The 27,074-nt window shown below is 48.9% G+C and overlaps 1 protein-coding gene across 4 annotated transcripts; it reads left to right on the plus strand.

Moving 5' to 3' along the window:
* The first annotated feature begins 326 nt into the window (after nucleotides 1-326).
* BCL6 (BCL6 transcription repressor) lies at nucleotides 327-23,579 on the plus strand. 4 transcript variants are annotated; one of them, XM_055568758.1, is made up of 10 exons: nucleotides 327-9,743; nucleotides 10,859-10,897; nucleotides 11,722-11,892; nucleotides 13,470-13,691; nucleotides 15,270-16,241; nucleotides 16,783-16,967; nucleotides 18,258-18,425; nucleotides 19,478-19,608; nucleotides 19,727-19,864; nucleotides 23,296-23,579. In XM_055568758.1, the coding sequence occupies exons 3-10, from the start codon at nucleotides 11,732-11,734 to the stop codon at nucleotides 23,437-23,439; spliced, it is 2,121 nt and encodes a 706-aa protein (XP_055424733.1). In that variant the 5' UTR covers nucleotides 327-9,743; nucleotides 10,859-10,897; nucleotides 11,722-11,731; the 3' UTR covers nucleotides 23,440-23,579. The 4 variants fall into 4 exon arrangements, with proteins under 4 accessions (XP_055424733.1, XP_055424736.1, XP_055424735.1 ...); XM_055568761.1 differs by having other exon boundaries at nucleotides 327-8,727; XM_055568760.1 differs by having other exon boundaries at nucleotides 327-8,327.
* Nucleotides 23,580-27,074: the final 3,495 nt, after the last annotated feature.

Here is a 27,074-nt window from a genome sequence, read left to right on the forward strand (position 1 = left end):
CTTTTCCCAAAGGTTCCAACCTCTCGCTTCCTTTTGTGTTTTGAGCTCGGAGGAGCTGAGTTTATGGGGAAGAGAGGAGAAATGAGCCCCAGACCCCGGGGAAGCAAAGCGCACTCCCCCTCTTATGTCACCGAATAGCAAATTAGTTCTCAGAATTCCAGAGGCCGAGCTTTGCTACAGCGAAGACGCCGACGTCACAGAGGGGGCGCCCACGTGACGGTGGCGGAGCAGGCTGTACCACCGACCGGGGGCCGGGGAGGGAGAGCCACCGTCCGGCCCCTCGACCCTCGCGCCGAAACCTCCAAACCCGAGACGTCTAGCCTGTGAGGACCCCGAAATCTGCCGGACAGCGGGAAAATATTTTGGCCTGGAGGGCTTTTTATGGCCCGGAGGAGGCATAAGTCGTGGAGAGCTGACACCGAGTCCTCCCCTGCTACGTAGCAGTGGTAAAGTCCCCAGCTCAAATTCCGAGAATTGAGCTCTGTTGATTCTTAGAACTGGGGTTCTTAGAAGTGGTGATGCAAGAAGTTTCTAGGAAAGGCCGGACACCAGGTGATTATTGCTGTTGCTGCCGCCGCTGCTGCTGCCGCCGCCGCTGTTGCCGCTGGTGCCGCTGCTGCCGCCGCTGCTCATGATCATTATTTTACCTTTTAATTCTTTTTTTCTGCTCTTGCCAAATGCTTTGGCTCCAAGTTTCCTATGTGTATCTATTGATGTAAATGTATATATTTATTTATTGTAGCTGTCAGGTGTTAAAATAAATGCCGAAGATTAGTCCCACGTCTCTCCCACTCTAGGATGTAGATTTTTATATTTTTATTATTTTATTCTTGTTGTCTTTGAGTGAATTGGCCGGTTTGGGGAGGCTTTGGCCACCCTCCCTTGTGTTGTTTTGGTTTTTGAAGAGGAGGTGGAGGAGAGGAAGGAGGGGAATTAGGGGGCGGCCGGAGCAGAAAGGACGAGACAGTGCTTGGGGGGTGATTCGGGCAAGTCTGGGGGCTGTCTGGCCCCAGACGGCGGAGAGGACGCGCGCTCGCGCTCTCGCTCTTTCTGCTGCTGCTTGCGTACGGCTTGTGATCTCGCTGGATTCGTGCGGCTGTGTTTTTTTTTCCCCCTCTTTTCTCGCTTGCAAACTGCCTTCCTTGCTCCCTCGCTCCAGCCTCGCCTTTCTTCCTTCCCTCTCCTTTCCCTCGCCTCTCCTTCCTTCCCTTCTCCGGTCCTTCTTGGTCACTCCGGGAGGCGAGGAGGGAGGCTGCCCTTTCGCTCGCCCCGCTGGCTCCCTTCCACCGGCCTCGGTCCTCTAGATTCCCCACCTCCGAGCCGAGATTTTGGAGGAGAAATGCAAGCGAACTCCTCGTGGTTATTTATTTATTTTTTTCCCTTCATAAACCCAGATGAAGTGTTCCTTTCTGAGCCGCGATCTTCCTAACGAGATCCGAGCGTTTTGGTGTCCCCTTCCCCTGCGTTTTGGGGGAGGTTTAGCTTGCCTGGGGGCGGGGATGTTGAATAGTTTGGAAATCATTCTTTCTTGGTTGCAGTCTAGGGAGTCGGGAACCCCCGCGCGCTCCCTCTCCCGGTCCTGGGGAGAGAGGCTTGTGGCGGGATGGGGATTTGGGGGTGGGGGTGGGAAAGGGGTGCGCGTTTGCACCTGCGGTGCTGTTCAGAGTGCGGGGACTCTGGGAACCTTCGCAGGACGGCCCAGCCAAGCGGGAAGGTGGCGGGATTTCTGGCGGTCGCGGTGTTTGTATTTTGGGCGCTGCGTGACTCGGTGTTAGCTCCCAATGGCTGTTTCCCCGCTTTCCTAAATTTTTATTTTTCCCATGGTGCAAGCTTTGTGAAAACAAACAAAACAAAAACTGCGGGTCGGAGTAGCGGCGTCGTCAGGCTTCAGATTCCCGAGGTCCTTGCACAGGGCGAGGGAAAAAACAAACAGCCCCAGCCCGCGTTCCTACGTGCAAGACCCGGGAGGAGAGAAGGGCACTTTGTGGCCCTGGCTGGGAGACTTGGCGCGGGAGGAGGGGGCGCGGGCGCAAACGGGAGATCTTTGTGAGTGATTTTGCAGAAATGGATTGCGAGGTTGGTTGGATTTGCAACCTGTAGCTCTCATCCAGGGAGTAGGAATGGGGGAAGGCGGCGGCGGCGGCGGCCGGGGGCGGGAGCCGGTAGGGAGTCGGAGCCTCGGAAATCGGCGGCGCTGGGGAGCCGCGGGAGCGAGGGGGCCACTCCGCTGCCGGATGTAGTGACCGTGGTAAATGTCTTGAGAACTGTAGATTGCGTTGCCGTTATGATGCCGTGTTATTGGAACTCTGGCCAAAAATGGAACTCGTGTTGCAATAATTGAGTTTTTAAAGCTATCCCATGGAAAACAAGTACACAATCCTACAAATTAAAAAAAAAAAAAAAAGCTTGAAAAAGATCCTGTTTATGTTGTGCCCCTTCTCGAAATGTTTGTCTTGGTGGTGGGGGTCCTGACAGCTGAGCCGAAGGAATGGCCCCAGACTGGGCGCTCAAAGTCGAGAACTGTTACTGGGTCCCTGACCTCTTCTGTGAGCTCGCCATCCCCTCCAGGAAACTGATTTAATCCTTTCGGATTTTTTTGTTCAATCAGTTTATAGTTTCCAGGAGGAATATCTTGTAATGCGCCCCCCCCCCCACCAAAGTAAAGTGAGTGTCAGTAGATGCTTTTTTTTTTTTACTGTCAAAAAGGAAAAAGAAAATGGGGCAGGAGAGAAGGAACCAGGGAAAGGGCTGTTTAGAAATACAGTTTGTGGCTCAGAGCGATGCCACTGGCTTCCTCTACAGAGACTGCCAGTTTCCCTTTTTCTTTGCAAGGTGTGTGTGGTTTTGATAAATAACTTAAGAAAAAAATTAAGAGGGGGGCCGGCAAGATCCGTCAGGAGACAGGTATCTATTTTGCTCGCTATTTACTACCAAGAGCCTTTGGCACTTGAACAGAACCTCGTAAATCTGCAGCCCAAGTTGAAGTTCATCTGGCCCTAGTCCACACGCTATTCCTGGAGGTAGCAAACATGAGCTCAAAGGAACGAGGTGAAATCACATTCTCGCTTTAAAATATATGCTTTTTTTTTTTTTTTAAAGGAGAAAAGATAATGTGACTCTGGGGGAGGAGGAAATGGAAAGGGAGTACCAGGAGATGGGCATTCCCTGCCTTAAATGACTGTAGTTGAGTTTTGAGGCCAAAATAGAAGCCTGCGGATGGGAAATAGTCCCCCCTCTCTCCATTTATAAATAGAAGTTTCCAATATCCTACTTGGAAGACTTTCCAATACTGCAGGCCCAACCATTGACTGATTTTAAGGGTCTGTTGATAGTGACCATAAGGCTATCTGTTTGTAAAAACAGAGCAACTTGAAGGAGAAAGCAGATAGAAGTGGGAATTCTCCAACTAGTTATTTCCTCTATGCTCAGTTTCTAAGGGTTCTACCCCTTGCTTTCATGAAAAACAAATGTCCCATTTTTATTCTGGGTTTGGGACAGGAATGGGACAGTAAACTCTTCAGCTATCGTTAGCTGAGCCTTAAAGAGTTCCAGTTATTGGTTGAGTAAATGGTAGCCATGACTAGATGTCAAAATTCTTCCTTCCCTCTCTCCTTTGCTGGGTAGCCACACTCACAACCCACTTTGTTGTGAAAAATTCAGATTCAGAGGAGGTGGTGCGGCAGCGCCACCCCTCGGTGGATGAAACTATCTATTTGCAAAAGTCAAATATTTGAAAAATATTGTGAAATGACCTTATGAGGATTTTTTTTTCTTTAGGAAGGAGAGATAAAGCTAGCTTTTTAAAAAGTTGATTTCTCAAAAGGAGGGAGAAAAACGGTTTTCGAGCTAGGATGGTGTCAAAATAGGCAAAGTAGTTCGAGTGTGTGTGTGTGTGTGTGTGTGTGTGTGTGTGTGATGGGGGGAGGGTTGCCTGGTTGGCTTTAAGTAGGCGAGTTTTACAGGCGGAAGTAGCGCGCCCCCCCCCCCCCACCCCGCCGCCTTGGACTTGACTTCTCTGGGCACCCGAATTCTGCTGCCTGTCTGATACTGAGATAAGAAGGAATGTTTTGGTGTAAAAAAAAAAAAAAAAAAATACTGACTGGAAGTCCTGTAGTTTTTGCTGGCGGTGGAGATGGTGTCTGTGGGGGGTTGGTTGGGGAGGGAGGGTTGTGGATTGCCAGGGGCAGTGGCAGGCTGATCTGTAGCCGGTATGGAGACCTCTGGGAGTTAAAGTAGTGTGGCGCGTGCCAGTTTCCTGCACTGCGCAACAAGTGGGAAAGCTGCCGCAGTGATCGGAGCGAGAGTGCTGGGTTGTGGGAAAGCTGACCGGTTTCTCCTCGCCCCACTGGAAGCCAGAACGGCTCCTCCCTACCCTGCCCGCCTCCCACTCCGAGACCACAGCCCCACCAAAAGACCAACTCGTCCCCACTCCCCCATCCGCGATTTAGCTAAGCGCTATAAGACTGGGTGGGACCCTTCTTCTGCCCTTGGCCTCCAAGGTCTCTTTTCTCCGTGGGAATCAGTTTGTACCCGACTTTTTTGGTGGTCGACAGGATTTGGCAGGAACCTCTACCAATACTGCCGAGTGCCATCCTGCTTTTTGAAGACAAGTGCATTCTTTCTTTCTGTTCCCAATACATTTAGGGCTGGAAAAATCTACGTATAATACACGCACGCAGCTTCAGATATTGCGTTGTGGTTGCTAGAGGTGTGAGCATGGGGAAAAACGAATTACCTTCTGTAAATTAAAATGTTTTCCTGCTTTGCCCTATGGAGGCAATCCCCTCCCCCTAATACACCACAACAGCAGAAAGGTGGGGGGCAGTCGAGGTGTGGAAGGCTGTGGTCGCGCGGCGGTTTTCGGACGGACTGAGTCCGCCACCTAGTGGTAGGTCTTGGCGGAGTTCCCCGCTTTGGGCATTAGACAGACCGCGTCACCTTCGGGTCCCCAAGTATCTCAACCAGGTGCTAGGACTGATGGAGGGCACCCTCCAATGAGGATGACATCCAACCTCCAAAGTTTTGGTAAGGCGGAGGAAAATTGGAAGGGCTGCGGATGCTTACCCCATTCATGTCGATCAGCGACGGGCAGATATCTGCATCTGCTTAGAGAACCAAAAAGCACCCCCTTTTGAAAACACTGCCTCCCAGTTGCTGTGGCCTTTCCCGGGGCAAAGTCTACAGTGGAGGGATACCACAAGGGCTCTAGGACATACAGCTCTTTACAGTGAGGAAACTGGCTTGATGTGAGGGTTAATGGGGAGTTAGTGACCTAACCGGAACCAGATTTTAAGCTTCTGGATTCCAGGTCAGTGACTTCAAGTCAAAGGCGAGTTTGTCTTCGCCCCTTCGAGGTAGCTGAGAAAAAGGAGCAGAAGGCAGAGGGAGCCATAATTTTAACCTCTTAGGTAACCATAATGGGAAAGAGTTCCTTCCCCAGATTTCTCCGAGCAACTTGTTTACAAAGTATGGCCCAAGATTTTCCGTAACAGACTTTGAAAAGCCCACTGAAGCGCTGAGGGGTGGGAGCATCAGATCTTGGGGAGGGGGGGTGTGCGTGTCAGGGCGTGATTAAAGCCCCGTCCCTAAACTTGCAGAGATTGCACCTCACTGTGTCGGAGGCTCACATTTGGATCCTGAAATAGCTCTGACCACCCCACCCCCCACTTACAAACTTTGCTTAGTGGATTGGCGAGAAATCAGTTGTGTGCGTGGGTCCTATGGACAGGCAAAGTGTAATCCACAACAGCTTCTCAGTAAAGTTTTCTCGCTTGGAGTTCAAAACTTAAGATGGCAAACGCGCGTCCGCGTGCTGGCGGCCCCTAGCGACCACTGGCGCGCACACCCGCGGGAGAAGCCGTTGATTCCACCGCCCTGGTCAGCAGGAATCAAGTTCTGCCTCTCCCACTTCGGGAGCTGTTGCAGGCCGCGTTGGAGAAACGCGCCTCTGTTCGGGTTGGAAACGAATCTGGGGACGTGTTTGAAGAGCGGTCAAGTTTGACTCATCGTTTTCCAAGGACAGTTAGTGCCTTCCATCTTCATTAACGTGAATAAAGACCTTGGCTGACTTCTGTCCAGATCGGATTTTTAAAGGCATTGTTTGCTTGGGGAGATCATGCTTCTGCCCTCCCCCGCCAGCCTTTTTGCAAAGGCCGAGCCCGCTCCAGCCAGGATGGCCAAAATATCTTTGCTCGTGTCTGTTGGCATTGACTGCCGGCCCTTTCTGGAAGGCAGTCGCGAGCTGGGCGCCCGGGGAGTGTCCCTTCTGCAGCTCCTCTTCAGATCTTGATGATAAAACACATCCCTCTATTTTATTGCATTTCCTAGAAGCTTGCAGGCTTGCAAGAGCGCTGTTGGCAGGAAGTGTGATAGAAATGAAAGTCAGGACATCATGTCCCTGAACACCTCCTCGGTCACCCAAAGCGACTGCAGAGGCCACCACGTTATCAAATTCACTTTCATCTACGGTGTTCAAACCCTCCCGCCCCCCAGACAAAAGCGTGAGGGGGTGTTTCTCCCCCAGAACAAAAACAACTCGGCGGTTTGACCCTACCCCCACCCCCGTCCCAACCGCCGGACCCCCGAGACTAGACCCGGGCGGCTCCTTAGCTGAGACGCTGCGGAGAAAGGGAACGCTGCGGCCAGAGCCCTGATGCGGGTTCCACTGCGGCGGCTCCGGCCTTATTAAAATGCCTCGTCCCTGCCTCTAAAGAGTGCTTTGTACTTCCAGATTCTCCTCTGGATTTCTCAACGAGTTATTGGAGTTATTAGATTACCAATAATCCAAAACCCGACCGGGATAGAGAAAGGGGGAGGGGGAAAGGCTTTCTCCAAATCCGGAGACTCAATCTAAACTAGGTCATTAGAAGGAGGGGCGGGGCGACAACGAGGAGTCGGTTTTAAGCCTTGATGGAGGGCTCTCTCTAGTGTCAGGCAGCGGTAAAACAGGATTAGGTTTGAGCTCCCGGAACCACGGGGACTCCTAATTTCCAATAAATGCATTTAATTTTAGCTTCCCTTCCTAGATTCTCATCCCATCCCGTGTTAAATTGCAGCCTTCGCTTTCACCTTTATTCTACCCGGCGAAGGGATGAGAAAGTGGGATTTTATGAGGCCAAAGAGGCCCAGTCTTTACTGACCCCGCTCCGGCTGCTGAGGTGCTGCGCGGCGCAGTGTGACGCTACCCGCCAGTTTTAGGACTGCGCTGCGGCCTAAGAGGCTGCATATTTCGCCTCCCTACCACCGGGTCCCGCAGGTGCCTCTTGGAGTCCGATGCTGAGACCGATTAGGAGATGGCGCCCGGGGGTTCTAACTCCGAGGAAGGCCCGGGGAGGGCAAGGCAACCTTGGCGCGCCCATGAACGCGCTAGAGTTTGAGCCCAAGGCTTGTGCCAATCCTGACCTTTTTAATCTATGGTTTCAGAGAAATCGGATTCGGAAATTTCGAAATCTAGCCAGGCTCGGCCTGGCAGCTTCTATTCTGGGCGGAAATCGAGCTGAGCTGGGTTCTCCTTCTTGCCAACGTAGGCGGAAGGGGCTTTCGGTTTAGTTTTCCTTCAGCTCGGGTGGGGCGCTCTGGATGGAGACCCTCAGCTCTAGGGACTCCATCTTTTTGACTTGGGGGGCCTCGACCGCCCACTCCCTTTCAAACGAGGGGACGGGATTGGAGGGGCAAGCAAAGAGAAAGAAAAAGACGCACCAGGCAAACAAACGCCGTAATGGAGCAACTTGAAGTCAAGCCTGGGATAGAACGTGAAATCCTGGCTTTCAGACCCGGCTGTGCTACTAACTTGCCTGACTTTCCCTGTTTAAAAAATTGTTGTAGGGGAAAGGTTGGACTAGGTGAACTCGAATAGACTCCTGGACCTGGCGCGGACGAGGGATTTAGGGGAAAGTGCGCCGTATTCCCCGCGAGCCTCCCCGGGCGGCCCCCCCTCGCCGGGTGAATCCCCGGCGGCCCGAGCGGCGCAGGCAGCGATCCTGGCTGCCGTCGGGGCCGGCAGCTTCCTGGAAAGTTACTTCTCGTTGGAGCCGGCGATAGGCAGAGAGTGTTCTGTGAAATCCGCTGAGTTGAGATCGACTGTGTTCCGGGAATGAGAGGGCTGTGCCATTCCCCTCACTGCCCCCTGCCTTGACGGCGTAACAGGAAAAAAAAAAAAAAAAAAAGGCACACATAATGTTAGCTACCGAGGTGCACGAAAAGTTTTACTTGAATGTAACCAAATTCACGGCTATCGCCGGGGCTCCGCCGCGCCCGTGGGGGGCTTCGAGGTGGACGCGCCGCGGTGCAGGCAACACGCCCGGGGGTGGGCGGTCCCTAGCAGACAGGTACGGTGTGATGGGGGTGGGCCAATCTGCGGATCTGCGCCGGCTTGCCCGGCTGCAGGGCTCGAGTTTGTGCCCTTGTGTGTGAGCAAGAGAAGAGGGCCACCTCTGGAGGTGGGAGGAAAAGGATGGGATCTTTTCATATAGGCTGGCTTAGCCCTTCCCATCCGTTGTCTCTCTGCCTTTCTGTTGTCTATTCTACCTTTGCCCCCCCTCTTTTTTTTTTTTTTAAAAGGGAAATTCCCTCGTTTTTCATCAAGCCCTTTAAAGGATCTGCCTTCTCAAGGTGCCTCGTTTACACAGGGAAAGCGCCAAAGGAGAGAAAGTGTATGGGGGTGGAAAAGACCAGTCTAACTTTCACTTGGTGGTTACTGCGGCTGGTGTTGTGATGGCGTCGGGAAAGGTCTGGGCTCTTGCAGATGTTAGTTTCTTCTTGACACCTCTGCTGTCTTGGTTGCTTCTGTGGAAGGAGTCTTGTGCTGACATTGGTGGGATGGCTGAAGCTAGTAGGCAGGGTTTCTTCCGGGCTTTGCTTGGAATTAGTTCTGAGATCCTGGATAAGACTTATCTCATGGAGCCTCACTCTCCTCCCAGTAAATGGTGGCTATTATAAGGATCAGACACAAAAATGGATGATAAACAGCTGAGTGGTCTGTGAAAAGCAAACCAAATTCTAGTGGTGCTCCCACACCTGCAGCATATAGAGGGTGGCATCATTGCCCACACCCACCATGACTAACATACTCACTAGTTTGGGGGGTTCCTAAGATAAAGCTAGCTTGGAAAGGAGTGGACTTAATAAGGGCAGGGGCCTTAGTGTATGTGAGTTATTTGGTCAAGCCAGGCCAAGAGGTTTACAGTGGAAAGTGCCCAGCCAACAGCCTGACAGACAGTGGACCCAGGGGGATTGTTTGTTTGTTTCATTCCGCATCAGGAGTGAGTCATTGCCACTTGTCAAGGTGAAATGGCAAATCTGCACTTCCTGTGGTTCCTAGAGTCTGTGTGACTGGAAATCCACAAGCGAGAGGGTGGTTGAAGCTGGTTAAAGGACAGCCTTAAGTATTCCAGAGTTGTTGAGGGATCTCTTCCGTAGGGGAGGAGGAGAAGGTTTATAAATAAACCTCACATGTGTCTGCAGTATTCCTTTTCCAAGGACACAATCATTGAACTTTGGTTAGGACCCATTCCGTGTATCTTTCTTTGCCAATCCAAGTTCGGATGGGGAGAGGAGGAAATAGGTTCTTTTGTCTTTTTCTGTCCTCTCCCTTTCCCCATTTCCTTCTCGCCTCCACTCACTCACATGCACACATTAACCTTGAAGCCTATGAGATTGAGTGACTGGCACTTGGGACCACAGAGAAATGTCAGAGTGTTTGGTTACAGACCCAAGGAAACCTCTCATTTTAGAGTGCTCATTTGGTAAGACTCAGCTGCCTGGAATGGGGGCAAAGTGTCTGTGTGGGGGAAGGAACTTAAAAATGAGATTCACCCACATCAGGGTGCTGTCTTGCCTGTTCTACAGCACGTAGGCTGATTTGGAAAGGGGACAAGAATTTGAGCCAGAAGACCTAGGGCTGGGTCACTCACCATTTATGTGGCCCAGTATGACCTCCTTGGCCTCGGGCCCCTTTACCCGGAAAATAGCTCTGAAAAGCTACATGTTAAAAAAAGACGAGTTGGGGTAGGGTTCAGATATTGTTTTGTTTCTGCAGCCCACATGTGATCATAAATGAGTCTTTCACCTAGACTTTAAATGATTTGTTGTAGAGAAATCAATTTGGAGAGGGTCCGTGTTTCTTGAGTGCTCCCTGGCCAGTTCTCAGCTAAACCACACAGTTAAATCTCTCACCAGCAGGGGGAAGCACAAACTTGGAAGTTTGTGGCACTATATCTGATCTTAGACCCAGGAGAGATGGGATTGGAAACTTTGAAAATGAACAAAAGAGTAGATAAACCATCTCAGGTTGGATTCTGCACATTCCTTATTTAGTCTTAAGTGCTTCAGACAGTCAGGAAATACTGCCTGGTAACTCAATTTTGTCCTCTGTAAACTAAGGATAAAGATTGACCTTGTTGGTCTTGTGGAATCATTCTAAGTTTGGAAGATAGTATTTTAGCAGGTTTTGAAAAGCATCCAGAGTTTTTAGGACCCTGAAGGATCATTTCATTAATATTGAAAGAATCACTTTTCTTATTTTTTTCTTTCCCATAAACTCAATTACACTTGGATGGCATACATTTTTTACTTTGAAAAAGGAATTAAATGTGTGTGTGTGTGTATGTAATTAACGTATGAAATTGTATTCTGAGTACTCAAGGTAAAAACATTATTATCGTGTAGCTTCGGGTGCCTGTTGTTTCTGTAAGAGCCGGCCGAGCTGGATAAAGTGTTTGCTCACTTGTGGTAAAACCGCACCAGCTGGCAGGCTGCAGCTATCAGAGTAAAACTAAATATGTGTGTCCTAAAATAAGACTATAGTGGACAATCTTACATTCATTAAATCAATTTCTGCTTGGTTTTCTCTTCCCTGCAGGTTTTAAGCAAAATTTTGGACTGTGAATCAAGGCACTGGGTAAGTAAATTGAATTATACACTTTACAGTTTTGTGGACAAACTGTTTCTTTTGAATTTGCCAGTGCATGTGTCTCTGTGAATGGTGCCACCTTTCTTTAGATGAGAGAAAGGACAGCTGATTGCCTCTCCTTCACACCCCCCCACCCCACCCCTACTCCTTTGCCCCTGCATTTGACTGTCTTAACACTGTCATGTGACCAGGGCTTCCCTTACTTGTTGCTTGGTTCACAGTAATTTTGCTGCCTACTATGCACCAGCAGTTCTGACAGTTGCATTCTGACAATTCTGAAGCTTAGCAGGGGAGAGACAGATGGTGGCTAGGATGATGAGATGAGATACTGATGAGAATAGCTATGATTTTTGAGAATCTAGTGTGGACCAGGCACATATCTCTAAGTTTTACCACCGCAGAGGAATTAGTACTCCCCATTTGGGGAAACTGAAGCCCAGACATGGTAAAACAACCTGTTCCAAGTTATACAGCCTGCGAAAGGTATGGTCCACGTGCTAACCTTCAAAGCATGCTTTCTCTCCCCTGTCACTCACTCACTGCCTCTCAATGCTGGCGGCGTGTTTGGTATGTGGAAAAAACGTTCAACAAATACTCATTCCCTTCCTCTTTCCCCTATAGGGTTTTCTATTAACAAGTCAGGTAAAGATGATTATCTCCTAGTACAGACATGAAAAGAAATGCCCAGAGGTGGGCGATGAATTTGTTCAAAAGCAAACACAAGGGAGCAGGCTGAGCCACCTGCTCTCACACTCCTGGTGAGAAGGAAACAGGTTCTGGAGGACTAACAGGATTTTGACCTTTTCTTTCAGGTGAAGAAAAATGGCCTCGCCGGCTGACAGCTGTATCCAGTTCACCCGCCATGCCAGTGACGTTCTTCTCAACCTTAATCGCCTCCGGAGCCGTGACATCTTGACTGATGTTGTCATAGTGGTGAGCCGGGAGCAGTTTAGAGCCCATAAGACAGTCCTCATGGCCTGCAGGTAAGGGGTCTGGAAGTAGAAGGCAGAAGATGGATATAAAGGGAGCGAAGGTGCTGGCTGCCAGGGTGGAGGGTGGAGGCCTCTTGCAGTGTTTGGGGCCACATCTCATTGTCTCTAGGTCCCCAGCACATGGCCTGGCAGAGTGGGTTCCCAGGCAGCAAATGAATGAATACACTTTTAGAAAAGAAAGCGTTTCCATTCTGTGGGAATAGAGGGAGAAGAAATCAGATCCTGTCTCCAGAAGAGATGTGTTTAGGGCAAACGGAATGACTTCAGTGAACCAGTGGGGAAAAAATGAAAAGTGAAAGTGAGTTTTTAAATATTTCTAGCAAGTTAAGTTGAGATCTTTTGCTCTTTTTTTCTGATTGTATTTATTTATACTATGATTATATTTCCGTGGGTGTTTCAGAGAATATCTAAGTTGGTGAAAGTGAGCTGGCTAATTCTTCATATTTGTCAAGTATTTCAAATGTTCAGAGCAGTTTTACATTCCATCACCTCCCTGGATTTTCAAAGTGGCCTGTATTATGGATGGCATGATTAGCTCTATTTTATAGATGATAAGATGAAGACGTTTATAGGTGAGCTGACGTAGAGTCAGGAATCTTGATTGCAAGTAGAGGACATATAGAACATCTACAACAAGCACCTTTAAAAAAAATAGTGGAAAGGTTTATAGAGAGTTAAGATAATAGATGACACTAACCAAATGCTTACTGTGTTCAGGTATCAATTTGTCCCCTTTACATTTTCATTCTTGCCACAAGGGAGACATTGTCATTCCTGCTTTGCAGATAAGGAAACCAAGGCGCAGAGAAGTGAAGTCCCTTACCCAAGGTTTCATAGCTACTTACTAAAGTCTAGTAACTCTAGCTCATTTCTGGCAGCATGCTCAGGAAGAGTAGAATCCAGATGACAGTCCAGAATTCTGGCCTCTCCCTGCATGCTCTTTCCTGAACCTGACATCATGGTACCAGGAGGTATAGCTTGACACTGACTTGGCTCTCCTGGGAGTATTGACCTTGTGATGGACTTTTAGAAAACAATCTATGGACTTTTAGAAAATTAGTAAACTATAGATATAGGTATCATTTTATTTGTTTGTCATCAATACCCAATTTGCTTCTAAAAAATACAAAAAGATTTTTAGAATGAGGATAATGTGGTGGAGCAAGAAAGGAAATGCTTATCCCAAAGATGTAAACTAAAAATAGTTACTGCAAATGAGTGCTAAATTTAACTCTGGTAATCTGTGCAGTGAAGACCAAAAAGAATACAGGTTCTGTGACTTTGAGAAAATTACTTGACCTCTTTGATCTTAGTTCCCCCATTTGAAAAGGGAGAGAAGGATATAATCTATCTTATAAGGTTGTGAGGAACACAGGAGAGTAGATGTAAAGTGCTTAATGACTCTCTGACATTGAGTAAACTCTCCATAAATGGCAGCTATTGTTAATTGGCATGGAAGGTCCAGAGCTAGGTCCAGGGAAAAGGGGCTTAGGGCCCCTGCTAACCATAATTGATGACAGTTTCTGTAATTGACGTCTGCTATAGTGAGACATTCCTTTGTTTTACAGTGGCCTGTTCTACAGCATCTTCACAGACCAGTTGAAATGCAACCTCAGTGTGATCAATCTGGATCCTGAGATCAACCCGGAGGGGTTCTGCATCCTCCTGGACTTCATGTACACATCTCGGCTCAATCTGCGGGAGGGCAACATCATGGCCGTGATGGCCACAGCTATGTACCTTCAGATGGAGCATGTTGTGGACACTTGCCGGAAGTTCATCAAGGCCAGGTGAGCTGCCACCCAGATGGAGGCCTTGGAGATGGAAGGGACCACAAAAGATCAGTGACCCTTGATAAGGCATGCACGTAGAAAAAATAATCCTCTGTGATACGCCACAGCCTACTTTCCATTGCTTTTGCACACTCCTGCTATTCAGATACGCCATGTGCATCCCCACTTCTTGCGTCCTTCCATTCACTTGATTGACCCTTTCCTCCCACCCATCCTGTTGACCACGCCCAATGCCAACTTCTTCATTGTGCAGTTATCACTTTGCTCTTTCCGCAGCTGTTCAGTTGTTTCCCAAAGCCCTTTGTATTCCTGTTAGACTTTGCTTCTCTTTCACTATTTGCATGCGTGTTTTAGTTCTCCTTTAGGCTTCCATTGTAACTATTTACATACTTAGTTCCCCCACCAGATTGTGGGCTGCTGTACTCATCTCATATGTCACTCTGCTCCTAAACGAGAGAACGTTTACTGAATTACATTGGGTTCACTGGGTCTAACCCCCTACCTGGGATCTGGTGAGATAGGACGGTCATTGAAAGATGAGAAACCTGAGAGCCAAAAAAGTGAAGAGCTTTGCTAAGTAGAACAGACACTTAGGCCTTGACTTTTGTAGAATCATTTGATTCAGCTTCTCTAGGGTGATCGTAGCCCTTCTCCAACAGAAAGGTTTCCCGCCTCTGTTTGAACATCTCCAGGAGCAAGGAACTCATTGTTCCCAGAACCACGCAGTTCTACCTTGGACAGTTTGAAAGTTGAAATCTGGTTCCTTTCACCTTCATTCCTTGGTTCTAGCTCTGTTAACTGCGATCACACGGAGCTGGCCCACTTTTCGCCCACGTAATGTCCCTTCAAGTACAGGCAACTTGAGCTCTTTGTCTCCTGTGGGTGATAATGGTGGCAAGATCATTTATAAGGGCTTTCCCTGGGTCCAGCCTTGTGCTGGGAGCGTTCAGTAACTAGCTCCAGGTCACAGAGCTGCTGAGTGGCACCACAGGGACTAGAAACCAGGTCCTGTTGCTGCAGAGCCAGGGCTTCCCACCCTGGCACCTGCTGTCTCTTCTCCAAAAGGAAACTTCCCTATGACTCCAGGCATCTTACAGGTTGAGTTCCTTCTTCACAAGCACCAGTTTGACAATGACCCTCCAAACATGTGACACCAGCATCAAATAAATACTTCCCTCCCTGAAGCTCAGGTTTCACATGTGTAAAATGGAAACAATAATGCCTTCTCAACCTTCCTTGCAGGATTCTGTAGGGATGAAATGAGATAAGGGCTCCAAAAGTTTTCCGTTTTATAATAGCAGAATAATTAGAGATTCACAGGTATACGAACATATGGGACTTACACAAAATCACACCTGAACAGGCACTGATTGTGCGGCTAACTCACTTAGCTTCTCTGGGCTAGATTGCTAGACTTTTAGCAGAACTGCCTTGTAACTGCAAGTGTTTCCCTAGTCCAGGGCCACGTTGCCTATGTCTAGCTGACCCCCACGCCTGTGTGGGTTTCATAGGCCAGTGTCACTTGGAAGGTTCTGATTAGGAGGCTGGGGTCTTCTCTCTGTTTCCCTCCTGCAGTGAAGCAGAGATGGTTCCTGCCATCAAGCCTCCCCGTGAAGACTTCCTCAACAGCCGCATGCTGATGCCCCAGGACATCATGGCCTATCGGGGCCGGGAGGTGGTGGAGAACAGCCTACCACTGAGGAACGCCCCTGGATGTGAGAGCAGAGCTTTTGCCCCCAGCTTGTACAATGGCCTGTCCACACCGCCAGCCTCATACCCTGTGTACGGCCACCTTCCGGTCAGCAGCTTCCTTTTCTCTGATGAGGAGCTCCGGGATGCCCGGATGCCTATAGCCAACCCCTTCCCCAAGGATCGGGCCCTCCCCTGCGACAGTGCCAGGCCAGTGCCCAGTGAGTACAGCCGGCCGGCCATGGAGATCTCCCCCGGTGTGTGCCACAGCACCATCTACTCGCCCAAGGAGGCGGCTCCTGAGGACGCGCGGAGTGACATGCACTACAGTGTGGCCGAGGGCCCCAAGCCTGCTGCGCCCTCAGCCCGGAGCGCCCCATACTTCCCCTGTGACAAGGCCGGCAAGGAGGAAGAGCGGCCCTCCTCGGAAGATGAGATTGCCCTGCATTTCGAGCCCCCCAATGCACCCCTGAACAGGAAGGGTCTGGTTAGCCCACAAAGTCCCCAGAAGTCTGACTGCCAGCCCAACTCTCCCACGGAGTCCTGTAGCAGCAAGAATGCCTGCATCCTCCAGACCTCTGGGTCCCCACCGGCCAAGAGCCCCACTGACCCCAAAGCCTGCAACTGGAAGAAGTACAAGTTTATCGTGCTCAACAGTCTCAACCAGAACACCAAACCGGAGGGGCCTGAGCAGGCAGAGCTGGGCCGCCTTTCCCCTCGAGCCTATGCTGCCCCGCCAGCCTGCCAGCCACCCATGGAGCCTGATAGCCTTGACCTCCAGTCCCCAACTAAGCTCAGCACCAGTGGGGAGGACTCCACCATCCCACTGGCCAGTCGGCTCAACAACATTGTCAACAGGTGATCAGAGGCAGTCGGGACTTGGGGCCAGGGCTTATCTGAGCAGGGTTCTGGACTCACTTCTGATGGATGCAGAGACTGTGTTCTCTTGCCTGAAATGCTGAGTGTACTGGAGGTGTGGGCTAAAGCCTATTGACTGAATTAGCCTAAGTAAGGAAGGTCCTTAAGCTTCAGTGTATTTTCATAGGGAGAGAATTTCCCCTCCGTGGTAGATGAGCATTCCAAGAATCCCAAGCTCCTGAGGTCTTGGTCTCGGTGTGGCATGGGGCATCCTCCTGCTGTCTTGGACAGAGGATGGCCGTGGACTGTAGCACCGAAGGGAGGGAGCTGAGCCTGGGAGTGAGGTTTGGGCTCCGTGTGACCCCATCAGTGATCTCAGTATGTCCGCTGTTTGAAGGGAGGCTTGGGGATAAGTAACTTTGTGGTTCCTGATCTCAAGTGGCCCCTGGGCTGCCCTGAGCACAGGGAAGAGGGATGCATGGAGGCCAAGAGGAGGCTCTGCCCTGCTCTATCTGCTGAGGCCCTTTCCTCCTACCCACAGGTCCCTGACTGGCTCCCCCCGAAGCAGCAGCGAGAGCCACTCGCCGCTCTACCTGCACCCCCCCAAGTGCACGTCCTGTGGCTCGCAGTCCCCGCAGCATGCAGAGATGTGCCTGCATGCTGCTGGCCCCACGTTCCCCGAGGAGCTGGGGGAGACCCAGTCTGAGTACTCAGATTCCAGCTGCGGTGAGTCCCTTCCCTGCCCTGGCTGCTCCAGAGGTTTGTGTGTCTATTCAGTGATTGGAAGGAGCCCCTCATTGGAAGTCCATTGGCATTTAAATCACCAGCCCAGATTCCCACTCTTGGAGACCTTATGTAGGGAATGAGACTGACCAAAGCAAGGGGTGAAGAATCTGAGTTATTCTTGGGGAATAGAGAAGGATCACACAGCTCTCTCAGCTTCCTTCCAGCAAAACTAGCGATGGGGCTGGCTACCACTAGCTTCCAGAGCCTTCTCAGGCCCTCTGGACCCAAACTGATTGTATGCATGTTAGTTCACCTTGCTAGACTGTACATTCTAGAAGGAGAAGCATCTGCCTTATTCATGCTTGTGTTTTCCACAGGGCCTAATGAGTCTAGCATGGAGTAGGCACTCAGTTAATATTAGCTGAATTTGATTCACTGAACAGATTGTTAATTGACATTTTTGGATAGTTTGTGATTGGCACCCCCAGTTTTCCCCTCTTCCCCCAGCTCTGGCTCCAGTAGGGTAGCCCAGTAACACTTCTTTTAGGGGTAAGTCATCATGATATGTCATTTCCAAATTATTAAGACAAAAGAAAAAGATGAGTTCCTTACACTGAGAGGCTTGGCACAGGGCCATGAGCCAATAGTTGGGAGAGCAGGGAGGGACTGTCCCATCCTGGCTCCCTGGCTGTTCACTCTATACTCCAGTTCTTTTTCTCTGGGCCTCTGTTTCTACTTCCACCGTCATCTTTTGTCTCCCTGTCTCAGAAGTGCTTGGGAGACATGAAGTCTAGATGGGTGCAAGGGAGACCACAGTCATTGTTAATTCCTCCTTCGATGAACTCAAAGTATTTTTGACTCTGATTCGTATCTTACATTCCTGTGATGCTTGATGTTATACAACATGCTCCTGTGAGGTAGGCAGGACAGGGGTTTATTATCCTGATTTTGAAGATAGAGACACAGACAGAGGCAGCCTTACCCGAGGGCTTCTGTGCATGAATGTAAGCTGGTACAGGCCATGTGGGTACCTTGGGTGTGAGTTTCCCTTTTCTACCTTAATATTTGAATCTGTCTCCTTTCTCAGTTCCATGACTGAGACCCTAAACACTAAGAAAGAGGGAATTCTCTTTTTCTGGGCTCCCTTTGCTCTGGGCTCCCATGAACAATGGGCAGATGGGGCCCTGGGGGCTCAGTTTGGCCCTGAGGCTGGCTCCAGAGGACAGGCCATGGAGCCCCACCTCCCTTTCTTGACGTGCTGACCCTGGTGTTCCCCTCACCCTCCAACAGAGAATGGGGCCTTCTTCTGCAATGAGTGTGACTGCCGCTTTTCTGAGGAGGCTTCCCTCAAGAGGCACACGCTGCAGACCCACAGTGACAAACCCTACAAGTGTGACCGCTGCCAGGCCTCCTTCCGCTACAAGGGCAACCTCGCCAGCCACAAGACCGTCCACACGGGTATGGCTCTGTAACCCATCCCCAAGCTCACCAGGGTTCCCCGGGGCAGAACGGGGCAAGGATTCTAGGGAAAGCAGCGTGGGGCTTTGGGGCCTAGTGAGGTGAGGCAGGGAGCAGGGATTTTCCTGGCCTGAGTGTAGGCCTGGCCTGTCACGTCTTGGCTTAGTGACCCAGCCACTCTATGTTCCCTTTGTCTTTCCTTTGAGATGCTCTGGGTTGCTTCTCCACCTTCACTGGGGTCAAAAGTGTTCGTCTCACTGTACAGGGGATGAACCTTGGCTGAGAGAGGCAGAGACAGGTTGGTTTTTATAAACCAGAAAAACGCTAAAGCCTCTTCGGTCTCTCCCAGGGCTGGTTCCTTATCAGCTCACACCAGGTAGCATCTCATAACCTGATTGTTGTCCAAAGTTGCCTCTCTCCTGGAATTTTAAATGGGCCCATTATCCCAGAAACTTTCCATGAAGGAAGACGTGGCCCTTCTATTGGTTTCCTCTGTCTGAGCATCTACTCCAACTCAGGCCCCACCTCTCTTGCAAATAGAATGCAGCTGTAGTTGCCGCAAGCAGAAAGGAAAAGCATGTTTTTTCTCAAAGACAGAAACTAGAGCAGCCTGAGTGTTACCTCTCTGAGGAATGGGTTGACTGAATCAGCCTTACCCTAGCAGAGCCTTCCTGAGTCATCTCAACTCACCCCTCGGGTGCCAGAGAGGGAAACTGAGGCCCAGAAAAGGCGAGTAACATGTCCACATCCTGAAGTTAGATCATCCTGATGACAAAGCTGGTTCCTGGGACCTCAGTCCCTCCCTGACCCATGCCTGACATTGTCTCTCCTCCTCCACATCGCCACCTGCTTCTTGACCCTGGTCATGGGTGAGGTGTGCTGATGTGTGTGTGAGAGAGGGGTGGCAGGCCCCTGACACCTCTCTCTGACCCCTTCCAAGGGAAGGAAAGCCGAAGTGGCACAAGGAAGGGCTAATTGCTTTGCAATCCAGGGCTCAGGGACTGTGGAAACTTTCTCTAATTATGGCTTTCCTGTTCTTCTCTCTGCAACAGGTGAGAAACCCTATCGTTGTAACATTTGCGGGGCCCAGTTCAACCGACCGGCCAACCTGAAAACCCACACCCGAATTCACTCTGGAGAGAAGCCCTACAAATGCGAAACGTGCGGAGCCAGATTTGTCCAGGTGAGCAGGGGGCGTGGGCCACGGACCCCCAGCCAGTGTGCTGATAAGAGGCTTCAGGGGGTCTGAGCCCACCTCGACCGAGCCTCTCAGTTTGTTTGCTCTTCGGTCTTCCGTGCAGGTGGCCCACCTCCGTGCCCATGTGCTCATCCACACTGGCGAGAAGCCCTATCCCTGTGAAATCTGTGGCACCCGATTCCGGCACCTTCAGACTCTGAAGAGCCACCTGCGAATCCACACAGGAGAGAAACCTTACCATGTGCGTAAGCCCCTTGTGGCCACTGGCTGGCCTGGGAGGGGCGGGGAGGTGGGGGCTGGGGCCACAGGGCTGTTCGTGTCAATCTCAGGCATGTAGTGGGAGGACCACTGAACTCTCATGGTCCTAAGACCAGATTTCAGTCTGATTTTCAAAGACAGCCAGCTTGAGGTTGGCCTGAGTCTGAGTTTGTTGTTGTTGTGCTATTGCTGAGTCATGTCCAGCTCTTTGTGACCCCATAGACTGAGGCATGCCAGGCTTCCTTATTCTTCACTATATCCCAGAGTTAGCTCAACTCATGTTCATTGAGTCAGTGACGCTATCTAACCATATCATCCTCTGACGCCCCCTTCTCCTTTTGTTTTCAGTCTTTCCCAGCATCAGGGTCTTTTGCAGTGAGTAAGCTCTTCATACCAATCGGCCAAAGTATCGGAGCTTCAGCTTCAGCATCAGTCTTAGTTTGCTCATCTTTAAAGTGAGGGTATTGGGCTAGGTAATCCAGGCCTTAAGAAAGAGGTCTGGACTGTGGTTACATAGACATCAGAGTCATTCATTCCTTCTACAAACACTTACTGAGTGCTTCCAGCTGTCCCTAAACTGGGCTAGATGTCTACTTCAGACGAGCTAAAGTGTTTGAAAAGGAGCAGTCACAGACTAGGAGGGGAGCCAGAGAAATGTGGTGATACAAGGGAGAAAAAAACTAGAGAAAAGACAGTTGCAAATGACCAGAAGTAAGAGGCCATGATCGGGCCACTGGAATCACAGTGTTCTAGAGTGTCTTGACTAGCTATGGCTTATGGGTTAATTTTTGAAATCCCACGAGCTAATAATGGTTTTTATACTTTTACATAGCTAAAAATAACAATAATGTTTTATGACATGCAAGTTATATAAAATTTAAATTTCAACGTCCATAAATAAGGTTTTGTTGGCACACAGCCAGGCTCACTTGTTGACGTAGGTCTCTGGCTGCGTTCACGCTACAATGCAGAGCTGAGTAGTTATGTCAGAGAATGCCAGGCCCACCAAGTGTGAAATATTTACTGTCTGGCTCTTTACAGAAACAGCTTGCTGATCTCTGCTGTAAAGTGGAAAGATACTGGCCAGGGAGCTGAGATATCTGCATTCTTATTTGGACTTTGGCAATGACCCTTTTTAAGGCTGTGGGCAAACCCTAACCCTCTCACTGGGCCATAGTCTTCTTTGTCTATGAAATGATGAGAATGAGGTAGATGAGCAGGTTTCCAACTGTGCTTTTTCAATCTCTGAGGTTCTGAAACCCTGCAGGGCAGGACTGGAATGATATAGCAGCCTCTTTCCCTTTCCAGTTTCCATTTAATTTGAAGAAAAGGGTCCCATGTCCTACAAGTGTAGAAACTACTGTTATAGATGAGGCTGGCTTTGCTGAATTTATGACATCTCTGTAGGTAGTGATGGACACAAGGATGAATAAAGGAATGGTTAACCCATATCAAAATGTTAACCTGAGAAGGTGGTTATTTTCATTTACTTGTTTATCGCTCCTTGAGTGAATATCTTCTCACCTGATTTTGTTCTTGGGCAAATTAATTATCTTCTCAGTACCTTAATTTCCTCATCCGAGCCTGATAATAGTGCTTACTTCACACAGTTACGTTAAATTAATGGATTCCCAGAAGTGTTCAGAACAGTGCTTGCCGCATAGTAAGAGTCCAGTATGTATTTGCTGTTATAATTATTTGCTGGACATGTAGATACACAGGATATCAGAGTTGAGCGACCTTCAGAGTGTAGACTCAGTCCCTTGCAGAAAGGAAAGCCGAGGCTCAGAGAGAAATGCCATGCTCAGGGCACATGGGAGTGGGTAGCACAGGTATGAGGGGCCCTTGTCTCCCAAGACTGGGGCTCCTTATACTCACTGCACACCTGCTTTATTTTTTTCTAAGTTTATTTCCATTTTTACTTTAAGACATATTCTCTATATGAATATATTTTATTACAGTTTTATTAGAGAATAGTTTTAGCTTTGTAGAAAAGTTGCAAAGATAGCACTGAGATACCATATGTACACAATTTCCCCTGTTATTAAGTCTTATAACTAGGGTACATTAACCACAACTAATGAATCCATACTGGGTATGTTATTATTAACTAGAATCCATACTTTACTTTCTTAGTTTTTACTTGGGCTCCCCAGGTGGTGCTAGTGGTAAAGAATCCTCCTGCCAATGCAGGAAAGGCAAGTTCAATCCCTGGGTCGGGAAGATCCCCTGGAGGAGGGCATGGCAACCCACTCCAGTATTCTTGGCTGGAGAATCCCATGGACAGAGGAGCCTGGTGGGCTATAGTCCACAGGGGTCACAAAGAGTCAGACACGACAGAAACAACTTAGCAGCAGCATCGGTTTTTGCCTAAAACATTTTTCTGTCTCAGGATTACATCAGGGTCCCACATTACATTTAGTCATCCACTTTATTTTTAAAGAACTTTTCCACTAAAATTATTATCACCCATTTTTGGAATCAAAACAAGAAACAGCTTTACTTGCTAATGCCTTGTTAGCTGATCTGAGATCTATGTATGCATATGTGCTCAGTCACTTCAGTTGTGTCCGACTCCTTGTGACTCTATGGACTGTAGCCTGCTAGGCTTCTCTGTCCTTGGGATTTTCCAGACAAGAAAACTGGAGTAGGTTGCCATGCCCACCTCCAGGGGATCTTCCTGACCCAGGGTTGAACCCAAGTCTCTTCCATTGGCAGGTGGATTCTTTACCACTAGTGCCACCTGGGAAGGCCTCTAAGATGCGTACACTAAGTTAAAGGAATATAACTGCCTTTTAAAAGCATATCAGAGATTTCCAGAATTTTCACTTGCAAAATTCAGACTGTTCTAATCCATTTGTCCAAATATATTCAGATGTATTGCATGATTGCCTAAGAGGTATATTCACAGGTACTGGGAAGATTACAAAGTTTAGTGAGAAGTAGTCACCACTGTCAAAGCGTTCTGCATCTGAGAAGGATGGTAATTCTGGGGATGCTAAGGCTTTTTGGCATTAAGTGGCAAGGCTGGAAATCTTACAGAGGTCAAAGGAAAGGAATTATTTTCACCTTAGAAAGATTCAGGAAAACTTTAAAAATTAGAAGAGTTTGCATCTGAACTGCATTTTTGGTTTAGACTTGAATTTGTTGAGTTAGAGCAGGGAAATGAATCTCAAGCAGGGGAAGAACATGACCAAGACTTTGGAAAGCAGGGAAGAGACATTTGCACAAAGTGTCCCTTGCCCACTTGTCCCTTAGCAGAAGCCAGCATTCCTGTGGGCTTTCACCTGCCCACAGGAGGGAAGGGAAGAACTGCCCCATCCCTGGAAGGGAGAATCTCCTTCTCAAGGTCCTTGAGTAATGACACGTTTCCTGAGCAGATGACTTAACAGTTTGCCTCTGGTTCTCCCCCAGTGTGAGAAGTGTAACCTGCATTTCCGTCACAAAAGTCAGCTCCGTCTTCACTTGCGCCAGAAGCACGGTGCCATCACCAACACCAAGGTGCAATATCGCGTGTCCGCCACTGACCTGCCCCCGGAGCTCCCCAAAGCCTGCTGAAGCATGGAGTGTTGATGCTTTCCATTCGAGCCCCTTTTCGGAATCTACCCAAAGGATACTGTAACACTTTACAATGTTCATCCCATGATGTAGTGCCTCTTTCATCCACTAGCGCAAATCCTAGCTGGCGGGGGCGGGGTGGGGGGAGGGGCGGGGGACGGGGCGCCAGGGCAGCTCCCCTTCCCCCACTGCCGTAAAACTTTAAGAAAATAATATTGCTTCTTCTCCTATGTGTACGGCGAACCATGTCAGCAAAAAGCAAAATCATTTTATATATCAAAGCGGGGGAAGTACGCAAAAGTTCTGACTTGACTTAGTCTGCAAAATGAGGAATGTATATGTTTTGTGGGATCAGATGTTTCTTTTGTATGTAAATGTGCATTCTTTTAAAAGAAGAGACTTCGGTATGTTATCAAAGAGAGGGCTTTAATTTTTTTAACCAAAGGTGAAGGAATATATGGCAGAGTTGTAAATATATAAATATATATATATAAAATAAATATATATAAACCTAAAAAAGATATATTAAAAATATAAAACTGCGTTAAAGGCTCGATTTTGTATCTGCAGGCAGACACGGATCTGAGAATCTTTATTGAGAAAGAGCACTTAAGAGACTATTTTAAGTATTGCATCTGTATAAGTAAGAAAATATTTTGTCTAAAATGCCTCAGTGTATTTGTATTTTTTTGCAAGTGAAGGTTTACAATTTACAAAGTGTGTATTAAAACAAACAAACAAAAAGAACAAAAAAAGCTGCGGAAGGAGAAAACGTGTAGTTTTGTTCTAGTTTTCGGTTTGTATATACCCGTACAACGTGTCCTACGGTGCCTTTTTTCATGGAAGTTTTCAACAGGGGACGACTGCGCCATCCCTTTTGGACGTGTAGGCAGACACAGGGACTTGGAGTTGTCACTAACTAAACTCTCTTTGGGAATGTTTGTCTCATCACATTCTGCGTCATGCTTGTGTTATAACTACTCCGGAGACAGGGTTTGGCTGTGTCTAAACTGCATTACCGCGTTGTAAAATATAGCTGTACAAATACAAGAATAAAATGTTGAAAAGTCAAATCGGTTTGTTCTGGATTTTTTTTTCCTTGTGCTGGAGTCAGGACTTGAATGGGTCTGGTTCCCCAGCTCTTCACCTGGGTGGGCAGTGCTCATGGAGGGCAGGGAAAGACTGAGGCTGGGGTTTGCATCTGGTTGCTGGGCAGGGCCCACCTTCAGCTCTTGGAAGAAGGATGGACCGCAGATGCCAGATTCTGCTCATGTGGCGCCCAGGTCGGGGATTTTGAATGGACCTCTTGCTTCTTATCTCTGACTGGTTCCCTCCTCTTTCTGTTTTTTTTTTTTTTTTTTTTTTAAACTGTCTTCACTCACTTTATTTTTCACTCAGAGCTCTAGGCTGAACTTCAAATGAATGACCTCAGTTCTAGCCCTTCTGACACCAATGTGTGGGTCCTTTCCTCCTCTGGGTCTTAGAGAGTTTGCTCATTCTGTGAAGTGAGAAGGCTCATCTTGCCTCCTGGCTTCATAAACAGTTTCTCTTTCCTGGGGTCCAAGGACAGTATGGGAAGCCTCAGCTTCGACTCTTGCCTTCCTTATCCTTGGTGCCTTTGGAGGATTTTTGCTGTCTGCTAGGTGATGGATAGACATATATAGACTCAGAAGCTTTATGAATCCCTATGAGCCAAGCCAAACCCCATCCCTGCAGAAGCGTTCTTTGCACCAAGAACTCTGTGGTGGAAGTCAGCCGCCTCTTCCTGAGTGACAACCACTACCCCTCTGAGTCCCTTTCCCACCCACCCCTGAGGGAATCGGATTAACTAGATTGTTTACGATTCCATGATTCACCCTGGCTTGCTTTGGCACCCAGTTTTATTTTACCTCAGACCCCCTCAGAAACCAAGTTTGACTGACAGGAACTAAGAATGGTGAGGACAAGTGTGGTCACGGCCGCCTGCCCAGAGGAGAAAGTCCTCACCGCCCCGTCCCGTTCCTGGGTGGCGGTGGCGGTAGCGGGGCGGGGACGTGAGGCAGAGCCTTCCCTGGGCCCTCAGGCCACTGTCTGGACGGTGGTGTCCCTTGGCAGTGCCTCTGCAGCAGGCTCCACGCACGTGCTGGGAAGCCTGCGGGAGCTCACCCCCCAAAGCCCCTGAGAGAACCTCAGAAAGTCACATTGCCCCTCTGCCAGCCACATGGCCGGCCCTGCAGCTCAGGTTTCCTTTGAAGATGACTTTAAAGGACTCACCAGCTCAAGGCCTCGGCTCACCCTGCTCTTTGAAAGGGGGGAAAATGATCCCTCTGCTCCCATAGACACTTGGCAGAAGAACTTACAAAACAGACAGCTTCAGGAATGACAATTCACAGGCCCGAGGGAGGCTGGCCCCAGGGCTGCTTGGCTCCCCAGGGGCCTCCAAGTTTGTTTACATATCATTACTGTTTAATAGAGAGAGAGGAGGCTGGGGCAGACAGTGTGGGTGGCATTCAAGTTCAAACAAAAGATCAAAGAGTAACTGCAGGCAATTGACAATCAATAACAGGTAAAAGGCAAACAGTTAAGCTGGGGCAGAGGGAATACAGAATTTTTATTACCAAAGCGTGACTGGAGCACAACTTTTCACAAATGCATAACTTTTAAAACAGGGTGTCTGATGCTTTTCTCTCGGTTGTAGGGTTTTGAGAGGAAAAGTTGCTAAGGACCAGAGTAGCGGTTGGAGGGTGGACCTGGAGAGAGGGCTTGGTTAGAATCAACTTAGGAGCTGGAAGGATGGAGGATGGTAAGGATCACCTCGTTGAAATCTGTCCTTGACCCAGGAAGGGACTGAGGTGAAGAAACTAGGCTACCTTCACCAAGTGCACTGGGGCAGAGAGTGGAGGGCAGGCTCCTGCCTCTGACCCCACCCGGAGGGAAAGAAGATCAGTCACAAACGTTCCCATTGCAGAAATGAGAAAGCTGATGCAGGGACTTGTCCAGGGTCACACAGCTAAGATGTGGCCAACTAATCTGAGTTCATACAACTGCTTGTTGGTGGAAGTTCAGTCACCTCTTTTTTGGGGAAAAATGAGCTATTTCCTTTGGAATATGAGTTCATTTGCCTCTCTGTGTCACTCAGAGTAGTATATCTATTAAACATGGTAATAACATCTGGCATTTGTGAGGCGCTTAGGATTTTCAAAGCACGTTGGTATCAGCAATCACATTCTATCTCATAACTACTCCTCAGAGCAGAGGTGTCGGGGGTGGGATGTGGGGGGATACACACACCCACCTCAGAAACTCCAGAATAGTAGCAGTTCAAGAAGTTACAGTGGAAAACCGGGGGCCATAATAACACACAAACTGCACCTGCACACAGAATTAAAAAAAAAAAAAAAAAAACTGCTTTGTCCCAGCCCTGATGGAGGAGTCAGACCTAGGGCAGCCACATCTCATACCACGTGACCCACCTGCCTGATTTGTCTAAGGATGGACATGGGACCCCAGGGCAAAGTGCTGCCTGAGAGAGGCAACGATGAGTTGGGCCACTAGAATCTTGAGTCCTGGGGATTTACAGTGATATTTGGAGACAACCAGCCAGTCCAGTGTTTCTCCAGTTTTGGTGATTTGTAATCCACTTTCATGATTTTGCT

Source organism: Bubalus kerabau, chromosome 2 (assembly GCF_029407905.1).
Source record: "Bubalus kerabau isolate K-KA32 ecotype Philippines breed swamp buffalo chromosome 2, PCC_UOA_SB_1v2, whole genome shotgun sequence".
NCBI classification, from domain to species: Eukaryota; Metazoa; Chordata; class Mammalia; order Artiodactyla; family Bovidae; genus Bubalus; species Bubalus kerabau.

Excerpts from the sequence above, each read along its gene's own strand:
- BCL6 (XM_055568758.1), top strand. The coding sequence starts at position 11,732 with ATGGCCTCGCCGGCTGACAGCTGTATCCAGTTCACCCGCCATGCCAGT. Across the intron at positions 16,242-16,782 it reads CTCAACAACATTGTCAACAG|GTCCCTGACTGGCTCCCCCC; the intron begins GTGATCAGAGGC and ends TCCTACCCACAG. Across the intron at positions 16,968-18,257 it reads GTACTCAGATTCCAGCTGCG|AGAATGGGGCCTTCTTCTGC; the intron begins GTGAGTCCCTTC and ends ACCCTCCAACAG.